The 22,491-nt window shown below is 43.2% G+C and overlaps 1 protein-coding gene across 6 annotated transcripts in view; it reads right to left on the bottom strand.

Moving 5' to 3' along the window:
- hspg2 (heparan sulfate proteoglycan 2) overlaps positions 1–22,491 on the bottom strand; it is a 528,874-nt gene that overhangs the window by 224,712 nt on the left and 281,671 nt on the right. For all 6 annotated transcript variants that reach the window (XM_073031647.1, XM_073031648.1, XM_073031651.1 and 3 more), the window contains exons 31-35: positions 20,857–20,906; positions 19,116–19,192; positions 7,991–8,131; positions 6,520–6,714; positions 618–656 (exon numbers count right to left, since the gene is read on the bottom strand). In XM_073031647.1, coding sequence (XP_072887748.1) covers positions 618–656; positions 6,520–6,714; positions 7,991–8,131; positions 19,116–19,192; positions 20,857–20,906 — 502 coding nt within the window. The remainder of the gene's footprint in view (positions 1–617; positions 657–6,519; positions 6,715–7,990; positions 8,132–19,115; positions 19,193–20,856; positions 20,907–22,491) is intronic.

The following is a 22,491-nucleotide window of genomic DNA, read 5'->3' as shown; positions in this document are numbered from 1 at the left end:
TTTGTGCTTTTGGAAGTTTGCTACAACCATATCCACATGTTGATCTATTTTAAATCCAAACTTCCGACTGGTCAAGAAGGTTTATTGAGATCCCAAGTTACTCCGGCTGTGAGGTGATCAGAGGACAATAACAAGCTGGGAGTGAAGGGGAAGGAAGGCAAGCACTAACATTTTAAGTTTACACTAAATAAGAAATACAATTAGGACAAGAAAACAGTTAAAGCATAAAAATAAAAAGCAGAGAATAAAATGAAAATATAAAAGAGGAAAAAGGGGTTGAAGGGTGGCACTATAGGAATCAAGTGAGCTTGGGAGATAAGAGTTAAACACTGGGGAGACAGATCATTAAATTGTCAAATGGTCCTCATAAAAAACTTTAAGTTGTACATTAGTGTCTTGAACTATCTCTTGGCTTGCTAACTATCTCTGTGCATTTACTCTTTAGTACTAGATTTTGCCCAGCACTTGGCCACAGGAGAGTGTCATGCACCCAAGACTATTCTATTGAGAGTTCAGTAATTTTCCAAAAACTAGATATTTGTACCACTGCAATCAACCATGCACAGGCAAACTCAAGCAAATACAGCCATCACATCAGGCAGAAGACATCACAATACCTTGTGCCCACGTCGAATGCGGGCATAAAATTCCTCCCGCTGAAAGAAAGGGAGTGAGACACAGATTGTACATCTTGAGCAGAGGGTTCACAATAACAGACAGGTACAGCGAGAACAACTAGCCCACCTTTTGTACTCTCTTACAGCAACTTTAAAATAATCAAATAATGTAAAGGTAAACAACTAGAGATGGCGGGTAAGACTCAGTAGATCAGGCAGTACCTCGGGAGAGAGAAAAGGCACTGACACTTTAGGTTTACTTCTCCTCAAATACTGCTTGACCGCCTAAGCTTTTCCTGTAACTTGTGTTTTTATTATAGACCAGTCAAACTGATTCAGTCTGCTATTTAAAGATACACCACAGTAGAGGGGATTATGGTTGGGGGCCTTGGTTGGATGGTACCTTTGCATCCATAGATTTTTTTTCCTGGAATGGGGCTTGAGCTCACAACTTCCTGTTTCCAATTTCTATGTTGGTACATTAGCATGCCTTTCAACTTGAACCAATGAAAATTTAGTATCTCACTGGTGTGGCTGTGGGCAGAGAATGTAAGATTAATCTGCTGAGGGGCAGACCATACTTTTATGTTATTTATTTTGCTGTGAGAATTCTATTGTGGACAATTATAATTTTAACAAATTACCCGAGGCGTTATGTCAAAGTACTGATACAGTTCCCAAAATTGATACCCCAGCCTCATTCAAAGCAGTAGATTATTGCTGTTGCATTGTGAAGACAGGCACCAGCTTGCTTTGGAAGAACGCTGCTTTGCTTCCCGTCTATCCATGCAAGACTTTTCCAATGTTCAATCTAGTGATATTCACAGAATTTACCCCAGAAAGAATCTAACCATTAAACTTTGGAATTTGGTAACTTGACCCGAATAAGGATCAAAGTTTTCAGTGAGCTCAAGAACTCAAGCTTTAGGTTTCAAGGTATCAGCTTCCAGAAGAAGGGCAGAATTAAATGTATACACAAATTAACACTGAGACTTGAGATTAACCCTCGACTGAACTCAGTGAATCACAGACAGTAATCTACGTTATACACCGTACTGTTTTATTTAGCTGCAAGAACCGTTGCAGTGAGATAGTGCTGTTCTCCTTTGAAGTGCACTCCTATCATGTAATAAAGACCATGTGCTCAGTCAGCCATACCAGCTGAAATACTTTTCACAAACATGCATGAAATTTTGAAAATTCATATTACACCAATAGCCTTGATGGAGATTCAGTCAGGCTGGGTGGAAGCAGTGCTTTGTGGTGGAAAAGCACAACAGTAACTTTCTCTAACTTCACAAAAGTGGGAAGGAGTTGATGGACGAAAGGGAAGTGTGGGAAGACGTTCCAGACCATAAGACACAGGAGCAGAATTTAGGTCTTTGGGCCCATTGACTCTGCTCTGCCATTCAATCATGGCTGATTTACCTTCCCTCCCAGCCCCATTCCCCTGCCTTCTCCTTGGAACCTTTGATGTCCTTACTAATCAAGGACCTAGCAACTTCAACTTTAGATGTATCCAATAATTTAGCTCCACAGTCGTCTGTGGCAATGAATTCCGCACGTTCACCAACTTCTGGGAAAAGAATTTTCTCCACATCTCAATCATGATCTTCAAGCACATACTAACCCTATTAAGTGGGATTTCCACAATACAATCCTTATAAAGCCTCATTATTATATCCTTGCCATTGTATTCTAGCCCTTTCGAAATGAAGACTTCGCCTTTAGAAAACTTCATTGATTTTGGCCTATTTTATCACATGCCTCCAAGTACTCCAAAAGCTCAAACTAAATAATAGACTCCAACTTCGTTCCAACCACTGAAGTCAGGCTAAATGGCCTATAATTTCCTTTCTTCTGCCTCCCGCCCTTCATAAAGAGTGGAGTGAGATTTGCAATTTTCCAGTAATTCCAGAAAGATCATGACTAATGCCTCCACAATCTTGTCAACTACCTCCTTCACAACACTGGGATGTAGTCCATCTAGACCAGGTGACTTATCTACCATCAGATTCATCAGTTTGCCAGGCACTTTCTCCTTGGAGCAACGAAATTCACTTCTGCCCCAACACTTCCACATTTCTGATATTCTGCTAGTGTCTTCCACAGTGAAGACTGATGCAAAATACTTATTCAGTTTGTCCGACATTTCTTTGCCCCCCAGCTACTACCTCTCCAGTGGTCTGTTATCCACTCCCATCTCTCTTTTACTCTTTATGTGTCTGAAAACAAAATTTTTTTGTATCCACTTTTATATGATTTGATAGCTTACCTTCATATTTCATCTTTTCTCTTTATGGCTTTTTAGTTGCATTCTGTTGGTTTTTAAAAGCTTCCTAATCCTCCACCTTCCCACTATTATTTTCTAAATTGTATGCTCTCTTCTTAGTTTTCAAAGTTCAAAGATCAAGATACATTTATTCTCAAGGTATGTATACATTATACAACCTTGAGATTCATCACCTTGCAGGCAGTTGCAGAACAAAGAACCCATTGAATAAAAGACCATCAAACTCCCAATGTGCAGAGAAATAAAAAACAGAGCGTGTAAACAAAAGTAAGCATTCAGAACTAAGGCTCATGAAAGCAAGTCTGTACATAGGCACAAAACCAAAGACCCTCAGTTCAACACAGAGCTAGCCCATCCCTCGCCTTGGGCCCCAACACCCTGACCTTTTCAATCTGGCCTGGCGCTTAACTCATCATGCAAACATCAGGATCTATTGCTTTGATGTGCTCTGGAGCCTGGACTCCGCCACATCAATTTGACCTGTAGCCAACCTTTAAAAATTTAAATTTTTACCTACAGAGCCGCCCCACCTTCTGCCTCCCTGCCTGGCCTTTCAACACAATGCGTGTCCTTGGGTATTGAGTTCTGAACTATGATCTCCTTTCAGCCACACTTCAGAGATGCTCACAACATTATTCCTACCAATCTCTTACTGTGCTACAAGATCACCCACATTATTCCATCTACTGTGCACATTCAAATATGACAACTTCAGTCCCGTGTTCATCACTCTTCTTGATTTTGATCTTCTGTTGCGCTTTAACAAATCCCATAATAACAATTTTACCTTATCATCTGCCTGGCCTTTCTCACAGTCTCACTACACAATGCATCTAATTGTATCCCAACTGCCCCGTCCTCAGCCCTATCACTCTGGTTCCCATTTCCCATCCTGTCAAATTCGTTTAGATCCTCTCCAACGCAAACTTACCTACAAGGATATTAGTCCCCCTTGGGTTCAAACGTACCCAGTCCTTTTTGTACAAATCCCTAGAAGGGATCCCAATGATCTAGAAATCTGAAACCCTGCCCCTGCACCAATTCCTCAGCCATGCATTCATCTGCCAAATCATGGTATGCTTACCTTCACTGGCACATGGCACAAGCAGCAATCCAGAGATTACTATCCTGGAGGTCCTGCCTTTCAGCTTTCAACCTAGTTCCTGATATTCTTTCTTCAGGATCAACTCCCTTTAGAATGCCATGGACATACCTGTCCCTGGCACCTGGGAGGCAACATACAATTCCATGTCTCTTTCATATCCACAGAATCTGCTTTCTGCTCCTCTAATTATGGAAATCCCTATCATTATTGCACTCCTCGTCTTCTCGCATTCCCTCCTCAGCCACAGAGCCAGAGACCCGGTCTCCCAGTAGGTTGTCCTCCCCAACAGTGGTTTACTTATTATCGGGGGAATGGCATAGCAGTACTCTGTACTCATTGACTATTCCTTTCCCCTCTCTCGAAAGTCACCCAGGTACATGCCTCTTGCAACACGGGGGTGACTACAGCACAAAGTGCAGCTCCACTTCCTTAACACGGTCTCTAAGCAGCAATTTGATGCCCTTCATGCAGGTGGATTGATCAGGGAGTCTGCAGACCACATCTTTATAAGCTATTCCTTCACCAGGTGAAGCAGCACCTCTACTTCTTTAAAATTTTGTGAAGATTCGGCATGATATCTGAAACTTTGGAAAATCTCCATAGATATATAGTGGAGAGTATACTGACTGGCTACCACCAACGTTATTGAATGGAAAATCCTACATAAAGTAGTGGATATGATCCAGTCCATCACGGATAAAGCCCTCGCCATCACTTAGCACGTCCACATGAAGCATTGCTGCAAGAATCATCAGTGACTCCCATTGCCAAGGTCAAGCTCTCTTCAATCTGCTACCATCAGGAAGGGGATACAGAAGCCGCAGGACCCACCCCGCCAGGTTCAGGAACAGTTATTACCCCTCAAACTATGCAAATACAAAAATAAATAATAAGCAATAAATAATCAAGAACATGAGATGAAGAGTCCTTGAAAGTGAGTCTATAGATTGTGGGAATATTTCAGTGATGCAGCAAGTGAAGTAGAGTTAAGTTATCCCCTTTGGTTCAAGAGTCTGATGGTTAGAAACATAGAAAACTTACAGAACAATACAGGCCCTTCAGCCCACAAAGTTGTGCCGAACATGTCCCTACCCCAGAAATTACTAGGCTTACCCGTAGCCCTCTATTTTACTAAGCTCCATGTACCTATCTAAAAGCCTCTTAAAATACCCTATCGTATCTGCCTCCACCACCGTTGCTGGCAGCCCATTCCACGCACTCACCACTTTCTGTGTAAAAAAAACTTACTCCTGACATCTCCTCTGTACCTACTCTCCAGCACCTTAAACCTGTGTCCTTTTGTGGCAACCATTTCAGCCCTGGGAAAAAGTCTCTGAATATCCAACACGATCAATGCCTCTCATCATCTTGTACACCTCTTTTAGATCACCTCTCATCCTCCTTCGCTCCAAGGAGAAAAGGCCGAGTTCACTCAACCTATTCTCATAAGGCATGCTCCCCAATCCAGGCAACATCCTTGTAAATCTCCTCTGCACCCTTTCTATGGCTTCCACATCCTTCCTGTAGTGAGGTAACCAGAAGTGAGCACAGTACTCCAAGTGGGGTCTGACCAGGGTCCTATATAGCTGCAACATTACCTCTCGGTTCCTAAAGTCAATCCCACGATTGATGAAGGCCAATGCGCCATACGCTTCCTTAACCACAGAGTCAACCTGCGCAGCTGCTTTGAGCATCCTATGGACTCAGACCCCAAGATCCCTCTGATCCTCCACACTGCCAAGAGTCTTCACACTTCACCAATTCCTGGGTTGAACTCCATCTGCCACTTCTCAGCCCAGTTTTGCATCCTATCAATGTCCCACTGTAAGCTCTGACAGCCCTCCACACTATCCACAACACCTCCAACCTTTGTGTCATCAGCAAACTTACTAACCCATCCCTCCACTTCCTCATCCTGCTCATTTATAAAACTCACAAAGAGTAAGGGTCCCAGAACAGATCCCTGAGGCACTCCACTGGTGTCCGACCTCCATGCAGAATATGACCTATCTACAACCACTCTTTGCTTTTTGTGGGCAAGCCAGGTCTGGATCCCCTTGGATCCCATGCCTCCTTACTTTCTCAATAAGCCTTGTATGGGGTGCCTTATCAAATTCCTTGCTGAAATCCATAACACTACATCTACTGCTCTTCCTTCATCAATGTGTTAATCAATGAGTTCTTTTTAAACCTTGTGCTGTGTCACCAATGAATGACCTGTCGCGTTGATTGCTGCCTGCACAAAAAAAAAGCCCTGATAAATACCAGGCCAGGTATTTTCTTGTTTCACTCTGATCACACCATCTGTCAGTCACTGACAAAATATTCATGGACCAGAAACCTGGCAAATCAGTACTGCAGTGGGATACTCCTCATTCGCCATAACATTCATGGGTTATTCACCATCTCCTTTATAAGATGTGAACAGCACCTCAGAGATGGCCTGTTTTAATGTTTAAACTTTCCTGTCCAATGGACAGGAAGGTGTAATTCTTTGACCGTACCTTGTCCCCTTGAAATGCTTCTGGAAGCTGCCAATAGTAGGACTCCTGGGTGTACTGCCCAAAACGTCCAAAGGAGAGCTGTGGCTGGCCCTCCCGCACAGTCACCGTGAATCCAGAGTTGATGTGTGTCGTGCGCTGCCGGCTCACCAAGGAGAAGTTCTGGAAGTTATTTGGTGGAATAAATGGGCTGGTAACCTGCAGAAGTTAATAGAAAGGCATCAGTAACTGTGACACGTGAGAATCAGAGACCAGATCCAGTAAGACATTCACTCTGCACAATAACCATGAAGTTGAAATGGCTCAGTGATGAGTGAGGCTTTAAGGAGAGGAACACACAACTCTTACCCCTTCATTTCTTTTCCTTTCTAGTCTTTCAATTTATCTCAGCTTTGACAGGTAAAAAATTTGTTGGCAATAATGTATTGAACCAAATGACTTGGGGCTAAGGGGGTGGGCAATGATAGTTCAAAATATCCACAGTGAACAGTTTGATTCCCCACTGGGAATATTTAATGCATGGGATCAGTGAGGTTAGATCTGCACAGAGAAGTAACTACACCTATCCAGACCGTTGGCACCTGCAGTAAATCCTTCTGGGAGCTGGAAGATACCTTTGTGCCTGAAACACTCTTTCTGAAAGTGGCAATAATGTTCTTGGACCTGCCAATATTGAGGTCTCTGCTGTCCATCCTTAACCTCAATGTTTTGAAAGAGGGGTGCCACTTTGGAATGTGACTGAAGACAATTCCAGCTCACTGTGGCATCAAGGCAAGCACTGGACTCCAAATTCTTACAATTCCAAGCACTCAACTCCCATTATGTATCAAACTTAAATTAGAAAATTAAATTAAAGTAACACCAGGTCTGAACACCTTACCAAGCCCTATTGGCTTGTTTATTATTTATTGTAATGCCTGCACTGTTTTTGTGCACTTTATGCAGTCCTGGGTAGGTCTGTAGTCTAGTGTAGTTTTTTTCTGTGTTGTTCTTTACGTAACTCAGTCTAGTTTTTGTTCTGTGTCATGTAACACCATGGTCCTGAAAAAACATCTCACTTTTACTATGTACTGTACCAGCAGTTATGGGTGAAATGACAATAAAAAGTGACTTGACTTGACTTGATATCTTCAGCCTTCCAGAATCTTTCCTTCTTCACTTGTCCAGAACCACTTATACATGAAATATACCATGGTCTTTTAATGGACCAGCTTCTACTCCACAGGTGAAGGCACTGCTGGAGGTAAGTGTGGAGAGGGGAAGTGATACTGGAGGAGTGAAGTCTCAAACTATAGTAAGTATTAACTAGATCAACATTACACTTGTCTAGGACCCAAACCTAACATCAGTTACATATTGACAGGAATCGAAAGGTTATCATTGCCCCAGGACTATTGAGCAGAGAGACTAAAACATTTCACCCGTGGCTGAGGATACTCAGTTACCTGCCTTTGTGGATTAAATGTAAACATACCAGTTTCCTGTAGTACGAGGAGCTGCTGCATTTCTGGGTCACGCCCATACAGAAACATGGCAGGCATCCTTCTCTGTTGTCTGCACTCAGGAAGAAATAACCATGTTTGCAACTGTCACAAGTCTGGCCTTCCACGTTAGGCTGCAATGAGAAACAAATGATAAGTCAACAAGCTGAACATGAGTCAGACAGACAGACAGACATACTTTATTGATCCCGGGGGAAATTGGGTTTCGTTACAGCCGCACCAACCAAGAATAGTGTAGAAATATAGCAATATAAAACTATAAGTAATTATATAATAAGTAAATTATTCCAAGTGGAAATAAGTCCAGAACTAGCCTATTGCCTCAGGGTGTTTGACACTCCGGGGGAGGAGTTGTAAAGTTTGATGGCCACAGGCAGGAATAACTTCCTATGACGCTCAGTGTTGCATCTCAGTGGAATGAGTTTCTGGCTGAACGTACTGCTGTACCTAACCAGTACATTATGTGTTGGATGGGAGACATTGTCCAAGATGGCATGCAACTTGGACAGCATCCTCTTTTCAGATACCACCATCAGAGAGTCCAGTTCCACCCCCATAACATCACTGGCCTTACGAATGAGTTTGTTGATTCTGTTGGTGTCTGCTACCCTCAGCCTGCTGCCCCAGCACACAACAGCAAACATGATAGCACTGGCCACCACAGACTCGTAGAACATCCTCAGCATTGTCCAGCAGATGTTAAAGGACCTCAGTCTCCTCAGGAAGTAGAGACAGCTCTGACCCTTCTTGTAGACAGCCTCAGTGTTCTTTGACCAGTCCAGTTTGTCAATCCGTATCCCCAGGTATTTGTAATCCTCCACCATGTCCACACTGACCCCTTGGATGGAAACAGGGATCACCGGTGCCTTAGCCCTCCTCAGCTCCACCACCAGCTTCTTAGTCTTTTTTACATTAAGCTGCAGATGATTCTGCTCACACCATGTGACAAAGTTTCTGACAGTAGCCCTGTACTCCGCCTCATCTCCCTTGCTGAGCTCGTCAGAGTTAATGTTACTGGGTCATACATACCAAACATGAGTGGTATGAATGGGTATGCATTTTGAGGTTCCTATCTCTTGGAGATAGCACCCAAACCAGACTGTCAGCACAATATCTACTCAAGGAAGAATAATCTGTGCTGATTTTGTTCATTTACAATCAAAAGAATATGGCAGCATATACTGGATGAATTCCACTGCAGAAAACTATTGGGATCTAATATGCAGCTTTGCCATGCTACAGTAGTGTTCCAATTTGTTCTGTATTTCACTTAAATACATAACTTGTTACTCAGAGTTCCTACAACACACACAAAATGCTGGTGGAACACAGCAGGCCAGGCAGCATCTATAAGGAGAAGCACTGTCGACGTTTCAGGCCGAGACCCTTCGTCAGGACTAACTGAAAGGAAAGATACTAAGAGACTTGAAAGTAGTGGGGGGAGGGGGAAATGCAAAATAATAGGAGAAGTCCGAAGGGGGTGGGATGAAGCTAAGAGCTGGAAAGGTGATTGGCGAAAGTGATACAGAGCTGCAGAAGGGAAAGAATCGTGGGACGGGAGGCCTCAGGAGAAAGAAAGTGGGGTGGGGGAAGCACCAGAGAGAGATGGAGAACAGGCTAAATGATGGGCAGAGAGACAGAAAAAAACAAACAACTAAATATGTCAGAGATGGGGTAAGAAGGGGAGGAGGGGCATTAACGGAAATTAGAGAAGTCAATGTTCATGCCATCAGGTTGGAGGCTACCCAGCCGGTATATAAGATGTTGTTCCTCCAACCTGAGGTTGGATTCATTTTGACAGTAGAGGAGGCCACGGATAGACATATCAGAATGGAAATGGGATGTGGAATTACAATGTGTGGCCACTGGGAGATCCTGCTTTCTCTGGCGGACAGAGCGTAGGTGTTCAGCGAAACAGTCTCCCAGTCTGCGTCGGGTCTCACCAATATATAAAAGGCCACACCAGGAGCACCGGACGCAGTATACCACACCAGCCGACTCACAGGTGAAGTGTCGCCTCACCTGGAAGGACTGTCTGGGGCCCTGAATGGTGGTGAGGGAGGAAGTGTAAGGGCAGGTGTAGCACTTGTTCCGTTTACAAGGATAAGTGCCAGGAGGGAGATCGGTGGGAAGGGATGAGGGGGACGAGTGGACAAGGGAGTCACTTAGGGAGCGATCCTTGCAGAAAGCAGAAAGAGGGGAGGAGGGAAAGATGTGCTGGGTAGTGGGATCCCGTTGGAGGTGGCGGAAGTTACGGAGAATTATACCTTGGACCTGGAGGCTGGTGGGGTGGTAGGTGAGGACAAGGGGAACCCTATCCCGAGTGAGGTGGTGGGCGGATGGGGTGAGGGCAGATGTACGGGAAATGGGAGAAATACGTTTGAGAGCAGAGTTGATGGTGGAAGAAGGGAAGCCCCTTTGTTTAAAAAAGGAAGACATCTCCTTCGTCCTGGAATGAAAAGCCTCATCCTGAGAGCAGATGCAGCGGAGACAGAGGAATTGTGAGAAGGGGATAGCATTTTTGCAAGAGACAGGGTGGGAAGAGGAATAGGCCAGGTAGCTGTGAGAATCTGTAGGCTTATAGTAGATATCAGTAGATAAGCCATCTCCAGAGATGGAGACAGAAAGATCAAGAAAGGGGAGGGAGGTGTCGGAAATGGACCAGGTAAATTTGAGGGCAGGGTGAAAGTTGGAGGCAAAGTCAATGAAGTCGACGAGCTCAGCATGCGTGCAGGAGGCAGCGCCAATGCAGTCATCGATGTAGCAAAGGAAAAGAGGGGGACGGATACCCGTATATAGTTGGAACATGGACTGTTCCACAAAGCCAACAAAAAGGCAGGCATAACTGGGACCTATACGGGTGCCCATGGCTACACCCTTGGTTTGGAGGAAGTGGGAGGAGCCAAAGGAGAAATTTTTGAGAGTAAGAACTAATTCCGCTAGATGGAAGAGAGTGGTGGTAGAGGGGAATTGGTTAGGTCTGGAATCCAAAAAGAAGCGAAGAGCTTTGAGACCATCCCGGTGGGGGATGGAGGTATATAGGGACTGGACGTCCATGGTGAAAATAAGGCGACGGGGGCCAGGGAACTTAAAATCATTGAAAAAATTCAAAGCGTGAGAAGTGTCACGAACATAGGTGGGAAGAGATTGAACAAGGGGGGATAAGACAGTGTTAAGGTATGCAGAAGTGCGTTCAGTGGGGCAGGAGCAAGCTGAAACAATAGGTCTACCTGGACAGGCAGGTTTGTGGATCTTGGGAAGGAGGTAGAAACGGGAAGTGTGGGGTGTGAGAACTATGAGGTTGGTGGCAGTGGATGGGAGATCCTCGTGTTTACTCAGAGTTCCTTTTTGTTTTGTAAAATTTTAACTATTTCCATTAAACTTTGGCTGATTGGGGCTGCCTTTTAATGTACTGGACCCAATGTGCCCCAATTAACCAGAATCCACAGTACTATTTATATTTATTTATAGAAATTGCATGTGGTTGTCTGGCTAATATTATTTTTCATGTACATCTGACTCTTAGGTGACATTGATAAGATGTGGCTCTGCCACCTTCCTGAGCTGTTGCAGTCCTTCACGTGCAAGTGTCCTCAGACCACCACATGTCCTTACGACAAAGGAGCCTATCGAGTTTACAAAGTAATCCAGTTTTCTCACCAGTTTCCACTGGAATGTATTCTACCCACATTCCCATCAAGAACCTCTCCCAAATTCTTTCAAGATACTACTATTAATCTACACACTATTGGCAATTTACAGTGTTCTGTTAACCTACCAACCTGATCATTAGGATATGGAAGGAAACTCGTAGGTCACTGGCAGGAAAACTCACAACTCCACCTTCTGAGGAGGATGAGGAGGCTAAACTATGCACATCAATACTCGCGACATTCTACAGGTGTGTACTAGAGAGCATCCTAACAAGCTGCATCATTGCAGGATATGGAAAGGCTACCTACCGTTAAGGACACAAATTCAGAAGGGTTTTGGAAAAGACCATAAAGCTATTTGACCATTGAGCCTGCAGCACCATTTCAGCATGACTTATCCATTTCCCTCTCAACTCCATTCTCCTAGAGACGTTTCACCTATCAACCTCCCCTTTAAATACACCCAATGACCTGGCCTCCACACCCACTGGCTAAAGAAATTCCTCATCTGTTCTAAAAGGAAGTCCCTTCTATTCCTAAGCTATCCCCTCTGGTCCTAGACTCTTCCACCATAGGAAACATCCTCTCCATGTCCACTCTACGGAGGCCTTTCAACGGTCGAATACTTCAATAATAAGATCCCCCTCATTCTTCTAAATATGAGCAAGTATAGGCCCAGAGCCATCAATTGCTCCTCAGACTGCGATGAATTTTTCATTCTCAGAATCATTCTCATGAACTCTCCTGATCCATCTCCAATGTCAACACACATTGACATTGCCTTATAAAGCCTCAGAATTCCATCCTTCTCTTGTATTTTAGACCTCTTGAAATAAATGTTAACATTTCATTTGCCTTCCTCACGAACCTTCAAATTAAACTTTAGGGAATTCTGCACAAGGACTCCTAAGTCCCTTTGCACCTCGGATTTTTGAATTTACTCCACATTTAGAAAATAAATTATGCTTTTATTCCTCTGACCAAAGTGCACAACCATACACTTCCTGACACTATATTCCATTTGACACTTCTTTGCCCATTCTTCCAAACTGTCCAAGTCTTCCTGCAGCCTCCGTTTCCTCAAAACTCCCTGCACACCCACCTATCTTCATATCGTTCCAAACTTGACCACAAAGCCATCAATTCTGTCATCCAAATCATTGACATATAAAAGAAGCGGTCCCAAGACTGACCCCTGCAGAACACCAATAGCCACTGGCAGCCAATCAGGAAAGACTCCCTTCATTCCTATTCTTCGTCCCTTGTCAATCAGACAATGCTCTATCTATGCTAGTATCTTTTCAGTCATACTATGAGCTCTTGTTAAGCAGCCTCACGTGTGGCATCTTGTCAAAGGATTTCTGAAAATCCAAGTGCACAACATCCGATTCTCCTTTGTCTATTCTGTTTGTTATTTCCTCAGAGTTCCAACAGATTTGTCAGGCAGGATTTTCCCTCAAGTAAACCATGCTTTGTCCTACTTTATCCTGTGCCAAGTACCTTGAAACTACATCCTTAACAATCAACTCCAACATCTTTCCAACCACTGAGGTCAGACTAACCGGCCTATAATTTCCTTTCTTCTGCCTCCACTTGAAGAGTGGATGACATTTGGAATTTTCAAGTACTCCAGAACAATGCCAGAATTGAATGATCACCACTAATGCCTCCACAATCTCTTCAGCTATCTCTTTCAGAACCCTGGGGTGTAGTCCATCTGGTCCATTTGACTTATTTACTTATAGATGTTTCAGTTTCCCAAGCACCTTCTTCCTAGTAACAGCAACAGCACTTGCTTCCACTTCTTAACACTCTCAAACTTCCAACATACTGTGTGTCTTCCACAGTGAAAACTGATGTAAAATACAAATGCAGTTTGTCCATTTCCTTGTCCCCCTATTACTACTTCACCAGTGTCAGTTTCTAGTGGTTCAATATCTATTCTTGGCTCTCTTTTACTCTTCTTACATCTGAAAACTCTTCTGGTATCCTCTTTGATATTACTGGCTAATTTGCCTTCATATTTCATCTTTTTCCCACTCCTGGCTTTTTAAAATTGCCTTCTGTTGGATGGTTTTTAAAATTTTCCTGATACTCTAACTTCCCACTAATCTTGCTCTTGTATATGCCTTTTCTTTTGATTTTGACTTCCCTTGTTAGCCATATACTGCCTTTAGAATACTTCCTTGTCTTTGGGATATATCTATGCTGCACCTTCCAAATTTCCCCCAGAAACTCCAACCATTGCTGCTCTGCCATCATCCCTGCTAGTATCCCTTTCCAATCAACTTTGCCCAGCTCCTCTCTCATGCCTCAGTAATTCCCTTTACTCCACTGTAACACTAATACATATGTATCTTCACAAATTTCAGGGTGAATTCTATCATATTATGATTGCTGCCTCCTAAGGGTTCCTTTACCTTAAGAGTCCTAATCAAATTTGGTTCATTACACAACACCAATGCAGAATAACTGATCCCTCATGGGCTCAACCTCAAGCTGCTTCAAAAAGCCATCTGGAAGGCATTCTACAAATACTTCGCCTTGGGATTTCAACGGGAGTTGTAGGGAGATGGGAACCTAAGTGGCAGAACAGTTGGTGGGGTAGCTGTGGAGAAAGATGTTGAATACTCAACTCTGAGTCGCGTATATTTCAATGCAAAAAGTATCGTAGGAAAGGCAGATGAGCTTAACGCATGGATCAACACATGGAATTATGGTATTTTAGCCATTAGTGAAACTTAGTTGCAAGAGGGGCAGGACTGGTAGCTCAATATTCCGGGGTTCTGTTGTTTTAGATGTGGTAGAGTCAGAGAAATTAAAGGAGGAGGGGTGGCATTACTAGTCATGGCAGTGCTCAGTCAGGACAGAAGAACTCGTCTTGTGAAGCTTCATAGTTGGAATTAAGCAATAAGAAGAGTATCACCATGTTAATGGGGCTACATTATGAACCACCCAACAGTCCATGGGATTCAGAGGAACAAGTTTTAAAGAGATCAGTGTCTTGCAAAAAACATAAGGTTGTGGTAGTAGGTGATTTTAATATTCCACATATTGACTGGGACTCGCATACTATAAAAGGACTAGATGGACAGAGTTGCTCAAGTGTGTTCAGGAAAGTTTTCTTAATCAGTACAGAGAAGTCCCAATGAGAGTCTGTGCTATTTGGGGATGTGACAGGGCAGGTTACGGAAGTTTGTGTCTGGAAATACTTAGTATGTCATGATCACAATGTCATTGGTTTCGAAGTAAAAATGCAAAAAAGATAGGTCTGGTCTTCAGATTAAGACCAGTTTTGATGATATCAGAAAGGATCTGGCAAGTGTGAATTGGGACAGTCTGTTTTCTGGCAAAGGTGTCCTTGCTAAGTGGGAGGTACTCAAAAGTGAAACTTTGATGGTCAAAGCATGTATGTACCTGTCAGAATAAAGGGCAACAATTACAGATTTATGGACAGATTTACAGATTTTGAGCAATATTGAGGCCCTGGTTAAGAAAATAAAAAGGAGGTACATAGCAGGCACAGGCAGGCAGGAACAAATGAGGTACCTGAAGAGTATAAAAAATGCAAGAGAATGCTTAATAAGGAAATCAGGAGGGATAAAAGAAAGCATGAGGTTGCTCTAGCAGACAAGGTGAAGGAGAATCCTAAGGGTTAATCTTACAGATATGTTAAGACCTTTATTCTGACAGGATTGTAAGGGACAAAATTAGTCCTCTGTAGAAGAGAATGGTAATCCATGTGTGGAGCCAAAAAAGACGGGGGAAGATCTGAAGTAGATTTTTTTGCATCGGGATATGGACACAGTCTATACAAATGAGGCAATGCAGTAGTGAGGTCATGGGCTTTATACAGATTACAGAGGAGGAGATCTTTGCTGCCTTGTGGCATATGAAGGCAGACAAATCCCCAAGGCCTGACAAGGTGTGAGGCAAGTGCATAAATTGCAGGGGCCCTAGCAAAGATATCTAGATCATCCTTAGCGACACGAGATACTGGAGGAATGCAGGATAGCTAATGCTGTTCTGCTGTTTAAGAAAGGTTCAAAGAATAAACCAGGAAATTATCGGCCAGTGAGCCTGACCATCAGTAGTGGGAAAGATATTGGAAGGTCTTCTAAGAGACTGGATAAATGAGTATTTGGATAGACAGAGATTGATTAGGGATAGTCAGCAGGTCGTGGCTAACCAATCATAGAGTTTTTTGTGGAAGTTAACAGGAAAGTTGACAAAGGCAAGGCAGGGGATGTTGTCTTTACAAGGTCCCGCAAAGGAGATTGGTCAAGAAGATTCAGTCACTTGGCATGCAAGACAAAGTGGCACACTGGATTAGACAATGGCTTTGCAGAATAAGCCAGGGAGTGGTAGTAGATAGTTACCTCTCTGACTGGAGGCCTGTGATTAGCGGCGTGCCACAGGGATTGGTGCTGGGTCTATTGTTGTTTGTCATCTATATTAACAACCTGGATGATAATGTGGTTAACTAGATTTGCAAATTTGCGAATGACACCAAGAGGAAGACTATGAAAACTTGCGGTGGGATGTGGACCAGCTGGAAAAATGGGCTAAAAATTGCAGATGGAATTTAATGTAGATAAGTGTGAGGTGTTGCACTTTGGGAGGACCAACCAGTAAAGGTCTTACACAGTGAGCAATAAGACACTGAAGAGTGTGGTAGAATAAAGTGATCTAGTAATACAGGTCCATAATTTATTGAAAGTGGCATCACAGGTTGATAAGGTTCTTAAGAAAGCATATTAGCCTTCATAGATCAAAGGACTGAATAGAGGAGTTGGGACATTATGTTTAATTTGTTTAAGATCTTGGTGGGTCTAATTTGGAGTACTGTGTGCAGTTTTGGTCACCTACCTACAGGAAAGATAAAAATAATAAAATTTATAAGGATGTTGTCAGGACTGGAGGACCTGAGTTATAAGGAAAGACTGAATAGGTTAGGACTTTATTCCTTGGAACGTAGAAGTCTAAGAGTAGATTTGACAGAGGTATATCAAATTATGAGGGGTATAGATAGAGTAAATGCAAGCAGGCTTTTTCCACTGAGGTTAGGTGGAACTATGACCAGAGGTCATGGGTTAAGGGTGAAAGGTGTAAAGTTTAAGGGGAACATGAGGGGAAACTTCTTCACTCAAAAGGTCCTTGAGAGTGTGGAACAAGCAGCCAGCAAAAGTGGTGCATGTAAGCTCAATGTCCACATTTTGAGAGAAGTTTGGATAAGTACGTAGATGGGAGGGCTATGGAAGGCTGTGGTCCAGGTGCAGGTCAATCGGACAATGGTTTGGCACAGACAGGATGGGTTGAAGGGCCTGTTTCTATGCTGCGAATTTCTGTGACTCTAGTCTGATTTTCTCAATCTCCTTACATATTGAATCCCCCATGACTATTGTACCATTGCCCTTCTGACATGCCTTTTCTACCTCCCATTGTAATTTGTACCCCACATCCTGGCTACTGTTTGGAGGTCTGTACATAGCTCCCATCAGGGTCCTTTTATCTATACGGTTTCTTAACCCTACCAACAAGGATTTTACATCTTCCGATCATATGTCACCTCTTTCTAAGGAATTGATTTCACTTTCTACCAACAGAGCCACACCACCCCCTCTGCCTACCAGCCTGTCCTTTCAATACAATGTGCATCCTTGGATGTGAAGCTCCCAACTATAATCTTCTTCCAGCCCTGACTCAGTGATTCCCACAATGTCATACCTGCCAATCTTTAAATGTTATACAAGGTCATCTACTTTATTTCATATACTTTGTGTATTCACAAGGGCCAGTAACATCATGAAGGATCCCACTCTCATCAGGGCTACACAGAAGGAATACCAGACTCAAAAAGAGTTACCTTCCCCAAGCAGTAAGGCTAATCAACATTTCTACCCACTAACCCACCTTCGACAGCCCCAACCACCACTACTTTATAATTTCCTGTCAGTTATCTTGTTTCACGTTACTTTATGGTCATACGATCAATCTATGTTTATAAGCCACCTTGTGTATTTATATTTACTGCGTTCTTATCCTATCGTTTTGTGTAGCACTGGATCTGGAGTAACAATTATTTTGTTCTCCGTTTTGTACTGGAAATGACATGAAACAAACTTGATAACTTGAATATACAAATCACATTCAGACAGCACCAGAAGACAGGTTTCAACCTGGTGTCAAAGGCACTGGCAAGCAGGAGGTGCTGATTGACCAGACTGCTTTCTCCTGAATTATTCTTGCAGACAAAGATACCTTGCAAGTATTGAAAAAGCCTTAGGGAGTCGGAAGATTATGTGACCTAGCTCAGCTCTGATTAGCTCGCAGTCACATACATGTATGGCTGACTCAGTAAAGTGGTAACACCTACAATGGGACACAGTTCATGCTGAAGTCTTGGCAAGAGACCAGTGAGAACTCCCCTAACCTCAACACTAAAACCACATGCAGAACCACTGGCCTATAACTGACACATACTCTCTGCCTGGTATCTAAAACCCAAAGGTAGGAACACCAAGTTATCCAAATCCCCTCAGTTACCTTTGCTTTCCTTGTGTTACACCTAGGTTCTCTCACACACCCCCTTCTTTTCTCTCCCTAACCTGCTTCCATCTACTCAACATTCTCATAACCCCTCCTACTACTGTTCCCATCTGCCAGACATCCCTCCCTTATCTAGTTCCACTCAATACCTTCCTTTCTTATCAATGCCACCACCCGCAGCCCTCTGTAGTCTCCACCTACAACCACCTCCCCTGGCTTCTATCACAATCCTCACCCTGCTCCATCTGCCCATTACTCCTGTTCACCTGGATCCACCTATCACCCCCCCCAACCCCAGCCTGTATTGCAATCTTCACCCTGCTCCATCTGCCCATTACTCCTGTTCACCTGGATCCACCTATCACCCCCCAGCCTGTATTGCAATCCTCACCCTGCTCCATCTGCCCATTACTCCTGTTCACCTGGATCCACCTATCACCCCCCAGCCTGTATTGCAATCTTCACCCTGCTCCATCTGCCCATCATCCCCACTCACCTGGATCTACCTATAACCTGGCAGCCCGTCTCAACCCTCCCTATCACTTGCTTACAGTGACTACCTCCCTCGTATACTTTCAGTCCAGATGCAGGTCTCAATCCAACCCACTGACTTTTGCTTCCACAGGTACTGCTGACCCGCTGAGTTCCTCGAGCAGCTTTTTGCTTGCACCAGACCAAACAGCAGCTCCCAAGCTGGATCTGATGGTGAAATGGCACGAACTGTTTCCCCAATCTGTGATGACAGATTACCGCAATTCCTTTCCTTATACCCCAGGAAAATATTGTTTCAAAATATATTCCTTTTACTAGTCCTAATATTTGAAAGTACATTATATTGTGGAATGTATTGATATCAAATCGAAACATCTGAATGAGTTAAGGAGACACATTTTACCTTGCATGGGCAGTTTCCATCAGCATCACATTGAGTTTCAGTGCTGCCTCTCCAGTCACAAGTACAACGGTCTGCAACTGAGCAAATAATCAAATCAAACACTGTACGTTCATTTATAAGCTAATGAAGATTGCATGGATTAACATAAAGTCCTAATTATCAAAAAGTGGCATCAGTGTGCGTCTCTCTAGGTTAGAGAACAGCAAAAAAATTATTCTTATTTTAAAATGAAAGTACTGATCAGAGAAGATAACCGTGACAGTTTAGGGGGGGGGGAAAGGATTAGGAAATCACTAAATTGGAGCAGCAAGAAAAATTACTGAAAAATGTTGATGTTGGGAATGTGATAAATATTGGGTGTAACCATTTGCCTAGGTGTGGGACTCCGATAAAGTGAAAATTGGAAGATGCAGTGCTCACTTCTGCATTAGAGGTGTTACGTACCGTGACACGTGACAGTGGTGTACTTGTCACGTGACAGGGGTTGAAGCTATACTGGACTTGAGGTAATAGTCTTGTGATGGTGGAGTGACGTCATTTTCCCGCCAGTAGAGGTCATGTGACAGTTTTTTTTTACAGGGTATAAAAGGAGGACCCCTCCCTGTGAGGAGGGGCAGTTCGTGGCTGGATTTGCCATGTTGACTTCATGCCACTGCGTGATTTAATGTTATGACGCAGTTTAGTTGAAAGATGAAGTTTTATTTAATGCCTAAAGTTTAAAAGGTCATTGCCAGCAGTTTCTTTATAATACTGCTAGTTGAGAATCAGTGGAGAGTGAAGATTGGAGTTCAGGAGTTCTCCAATCCGTTCTTGAATCCGTAACAGAGGTCACCTAGTCAAATCCTTCACCAGAAATTAATATGTTGGGAGAACACAGAAGAAATTCTAGACCTTCAGAGATACTGCCTTTCAGATAGAAGCGGAAGGCTCGTTAGCTGAAACCAGTTTGAAATGAAGGATCTCACAAGAGGGAAGTTACCTTGCATGCCCAGCCCATTATCTCTTTTAACCTACTTCAATTATGGGTCACGCACAACACGCTGGAGGAACTCAGCAGGTCGACATTATCTCACTCCCTTTTTGTGGGAATTTGCTGTGAACAAACTTGCTGCCACAAAGGTTGAGGAATATGATGCAAGTTGTAAGTTTACAATTCCTCATAAGCTTTCCAATGCGATAAATACCTTCTCACCCTTTTTCCAAAAAGATTTTGCACTTCCTGCTAATCTGAGAATTCTCCTTAATGTTTTTCCCTTTGCTCTTTTCTGTGGGGTTTTTCGAATCCATTCTGCTATTTGACCTGATCTCCACAATTCATGAGTTTATTCAAAGCACAAATCAATAGATCTCTTGATACCAAGGGATTCCAGGCACATAGGGGCAGTGCAGAAAAAACAAACTAATTTAGAAGATCAGTCATAATGCAGAATGCTGAAGCAGGCTCGTAGGCCAGATGGCCTAATCCTACTGCTATTTCTTAAGTTCTGGGTTAGTGGATGTTTTGTACTTTGATCTGCTGGCCAGCTAGTAACCACTTCAGACCCTTTGAGTTCCTTAGATCAGTGGTAGTTTCCTCCCCAATGTCCTCTGTGACCATCAATCACTCAGCTGAATTTACACGGACATCCTAGGACTCTCCCATCTCCTTCCTTTGAGCTTCATTGGCAGAACTCCACACCCTTGTGTAATGTCAGCTACAAAATACAAGCCATGGGAAGAATTGCCAGGCTTTGACACTTACTGATGCAATGTTGCCCAATTACGGGATTCCCAGTGTATCCTGGAGCACATCTGTAACAGGTATTGTAAACAGGTTAGAAACAGTTCTTCAGACAGAATGCAAAGCTATCTAGACGTCAACTTTTCTGGGCCCACAGACAAGTGTTAATGAAGGTGATATTTTATTTTGGTTCATTACCTATAGAAGTAGCAGAAAATGATAAACAGATCAAGGCATGATTTATTCTATTTAAAGATCTGTATCAATGAAAAGGCCTCAGCAACCGAGAGAGAACAATCTCTGACAAAGGAATCCTGGGCAGTGACACAAAGGTAAAGGTGTGACATTATTATTGAAAGCTCACCTGACCAAAATGAACTATGAACGGTTTTCCAATGCTATTGGTTCTAGCAAGGTGTGCAAAAATTGTGTCCTAACTATTCATAGTACACCGAATACGCTGTGTGAAACAAAGTATTCTGTCCAGTTCTAGAAGGCCTAAATAGAGTTGGCATGGAGAAGATGTTATCTATAGTGGGGGAGTCTAGGACCAGAGGACACAGCCTCAGAATAGAGGGATGTCTATTTATGACAGGGATGAAGAGGAATATCTTTAACCAGAAGTTGGTGATCGCATTGCTATCAGAGGCCAGGTAATTGAATATACCTAAAGCAGAGGCTGATAAGTTCTAGGTTAGTCAGGGCACCAAGGTTACGGGGAGAAGACAGGAGAACAGGGTTGAGAAGGATAATAAATCAGCATGATGGAAATGGTGGAGCAGACACTATGGGGTCGAATGGTCTACTCTGCTCCTCTGTCTTATTGTCTGAATAACCACTGCATTTTTGTAGGTCTGATGGCAAAGCTATCAAAGTTACAACTGGAGTCTACAGGAGCTGGGAATGTCCACTCCAGGATATTAGAATGAAATTTCATGGAGGGATCAGGTAAAACTTGAAAGGTAAAAAGCAAAAAGAAGCACTGTAACCATATGACATGTATTCATCCTGGCATGAGGATGAAGTGGGAGATAGAAACAGAAACATTAGGAAGGTTCAGAAGAAAACCCGATACAACAGATGGGATTAAATGGAACATTCTTTCAAGGAGCTGGCACCAACACCATGGACCATGCTGGTCCTTCGAGGCTCAGTGAACCATAATATAGATTAGCTTTAGCGGGGAGAATGTTGCCTCAATGCTATTATTGTAGGTTTGGGTTGATCCTCCTATGTTTAGCTGTTCTCTTGCAGTTTATGGACTTTAGACACAAAATCTCTTATCTGTTTATGGTCATTATTTAATAATTACCAACAGCATAACTAGCAATTAGCCCTAAAGTACCATTAACTTACAATTTAGTTGGAATGATTTTGGAAAATAACAAGCAAGGAACAAACAGCAATACTTTCTCAAAGCTCAATCAGCTCCAGTTTCACCATAATAACATACATGAGGGCTTTTAAAGATTACCAGTTATTGACTTCACACAGCGGTAAAGGAGAAAGCAGTCATTTTATTCACTCACCAACATAACATGGAGAGAACACAAGGTAGGAAATATGACAAGCAGAAGAGCTGAGCACAGCAATACCAACACCCGCCAGCACCAGCTACAAGCATCAGCAGGCAAAGGGCAGGGGAATCAATGCAGC

The sequence above is a fragment of the Hemitrygon akajei genome, chromosome 29 (genome assembly GCF_048418815.1).
Source record: "Hemitrygon akajei chromosome 29, sHemAka1.3, whole genome shotgun sequence".
In the NCBI taxonomy this organism is placed as follows: Eukaryota; Metazoa; Chordata; class Chondrichthyes; order Myliobatiformes; family Dasyatidae; genus Hemitrygon; species Hemitrygon akajei.
Note: the sequence above shows the minus strand (reverse complement) of the source record. Positions and strands in the feature narration are given on the sequence as shown.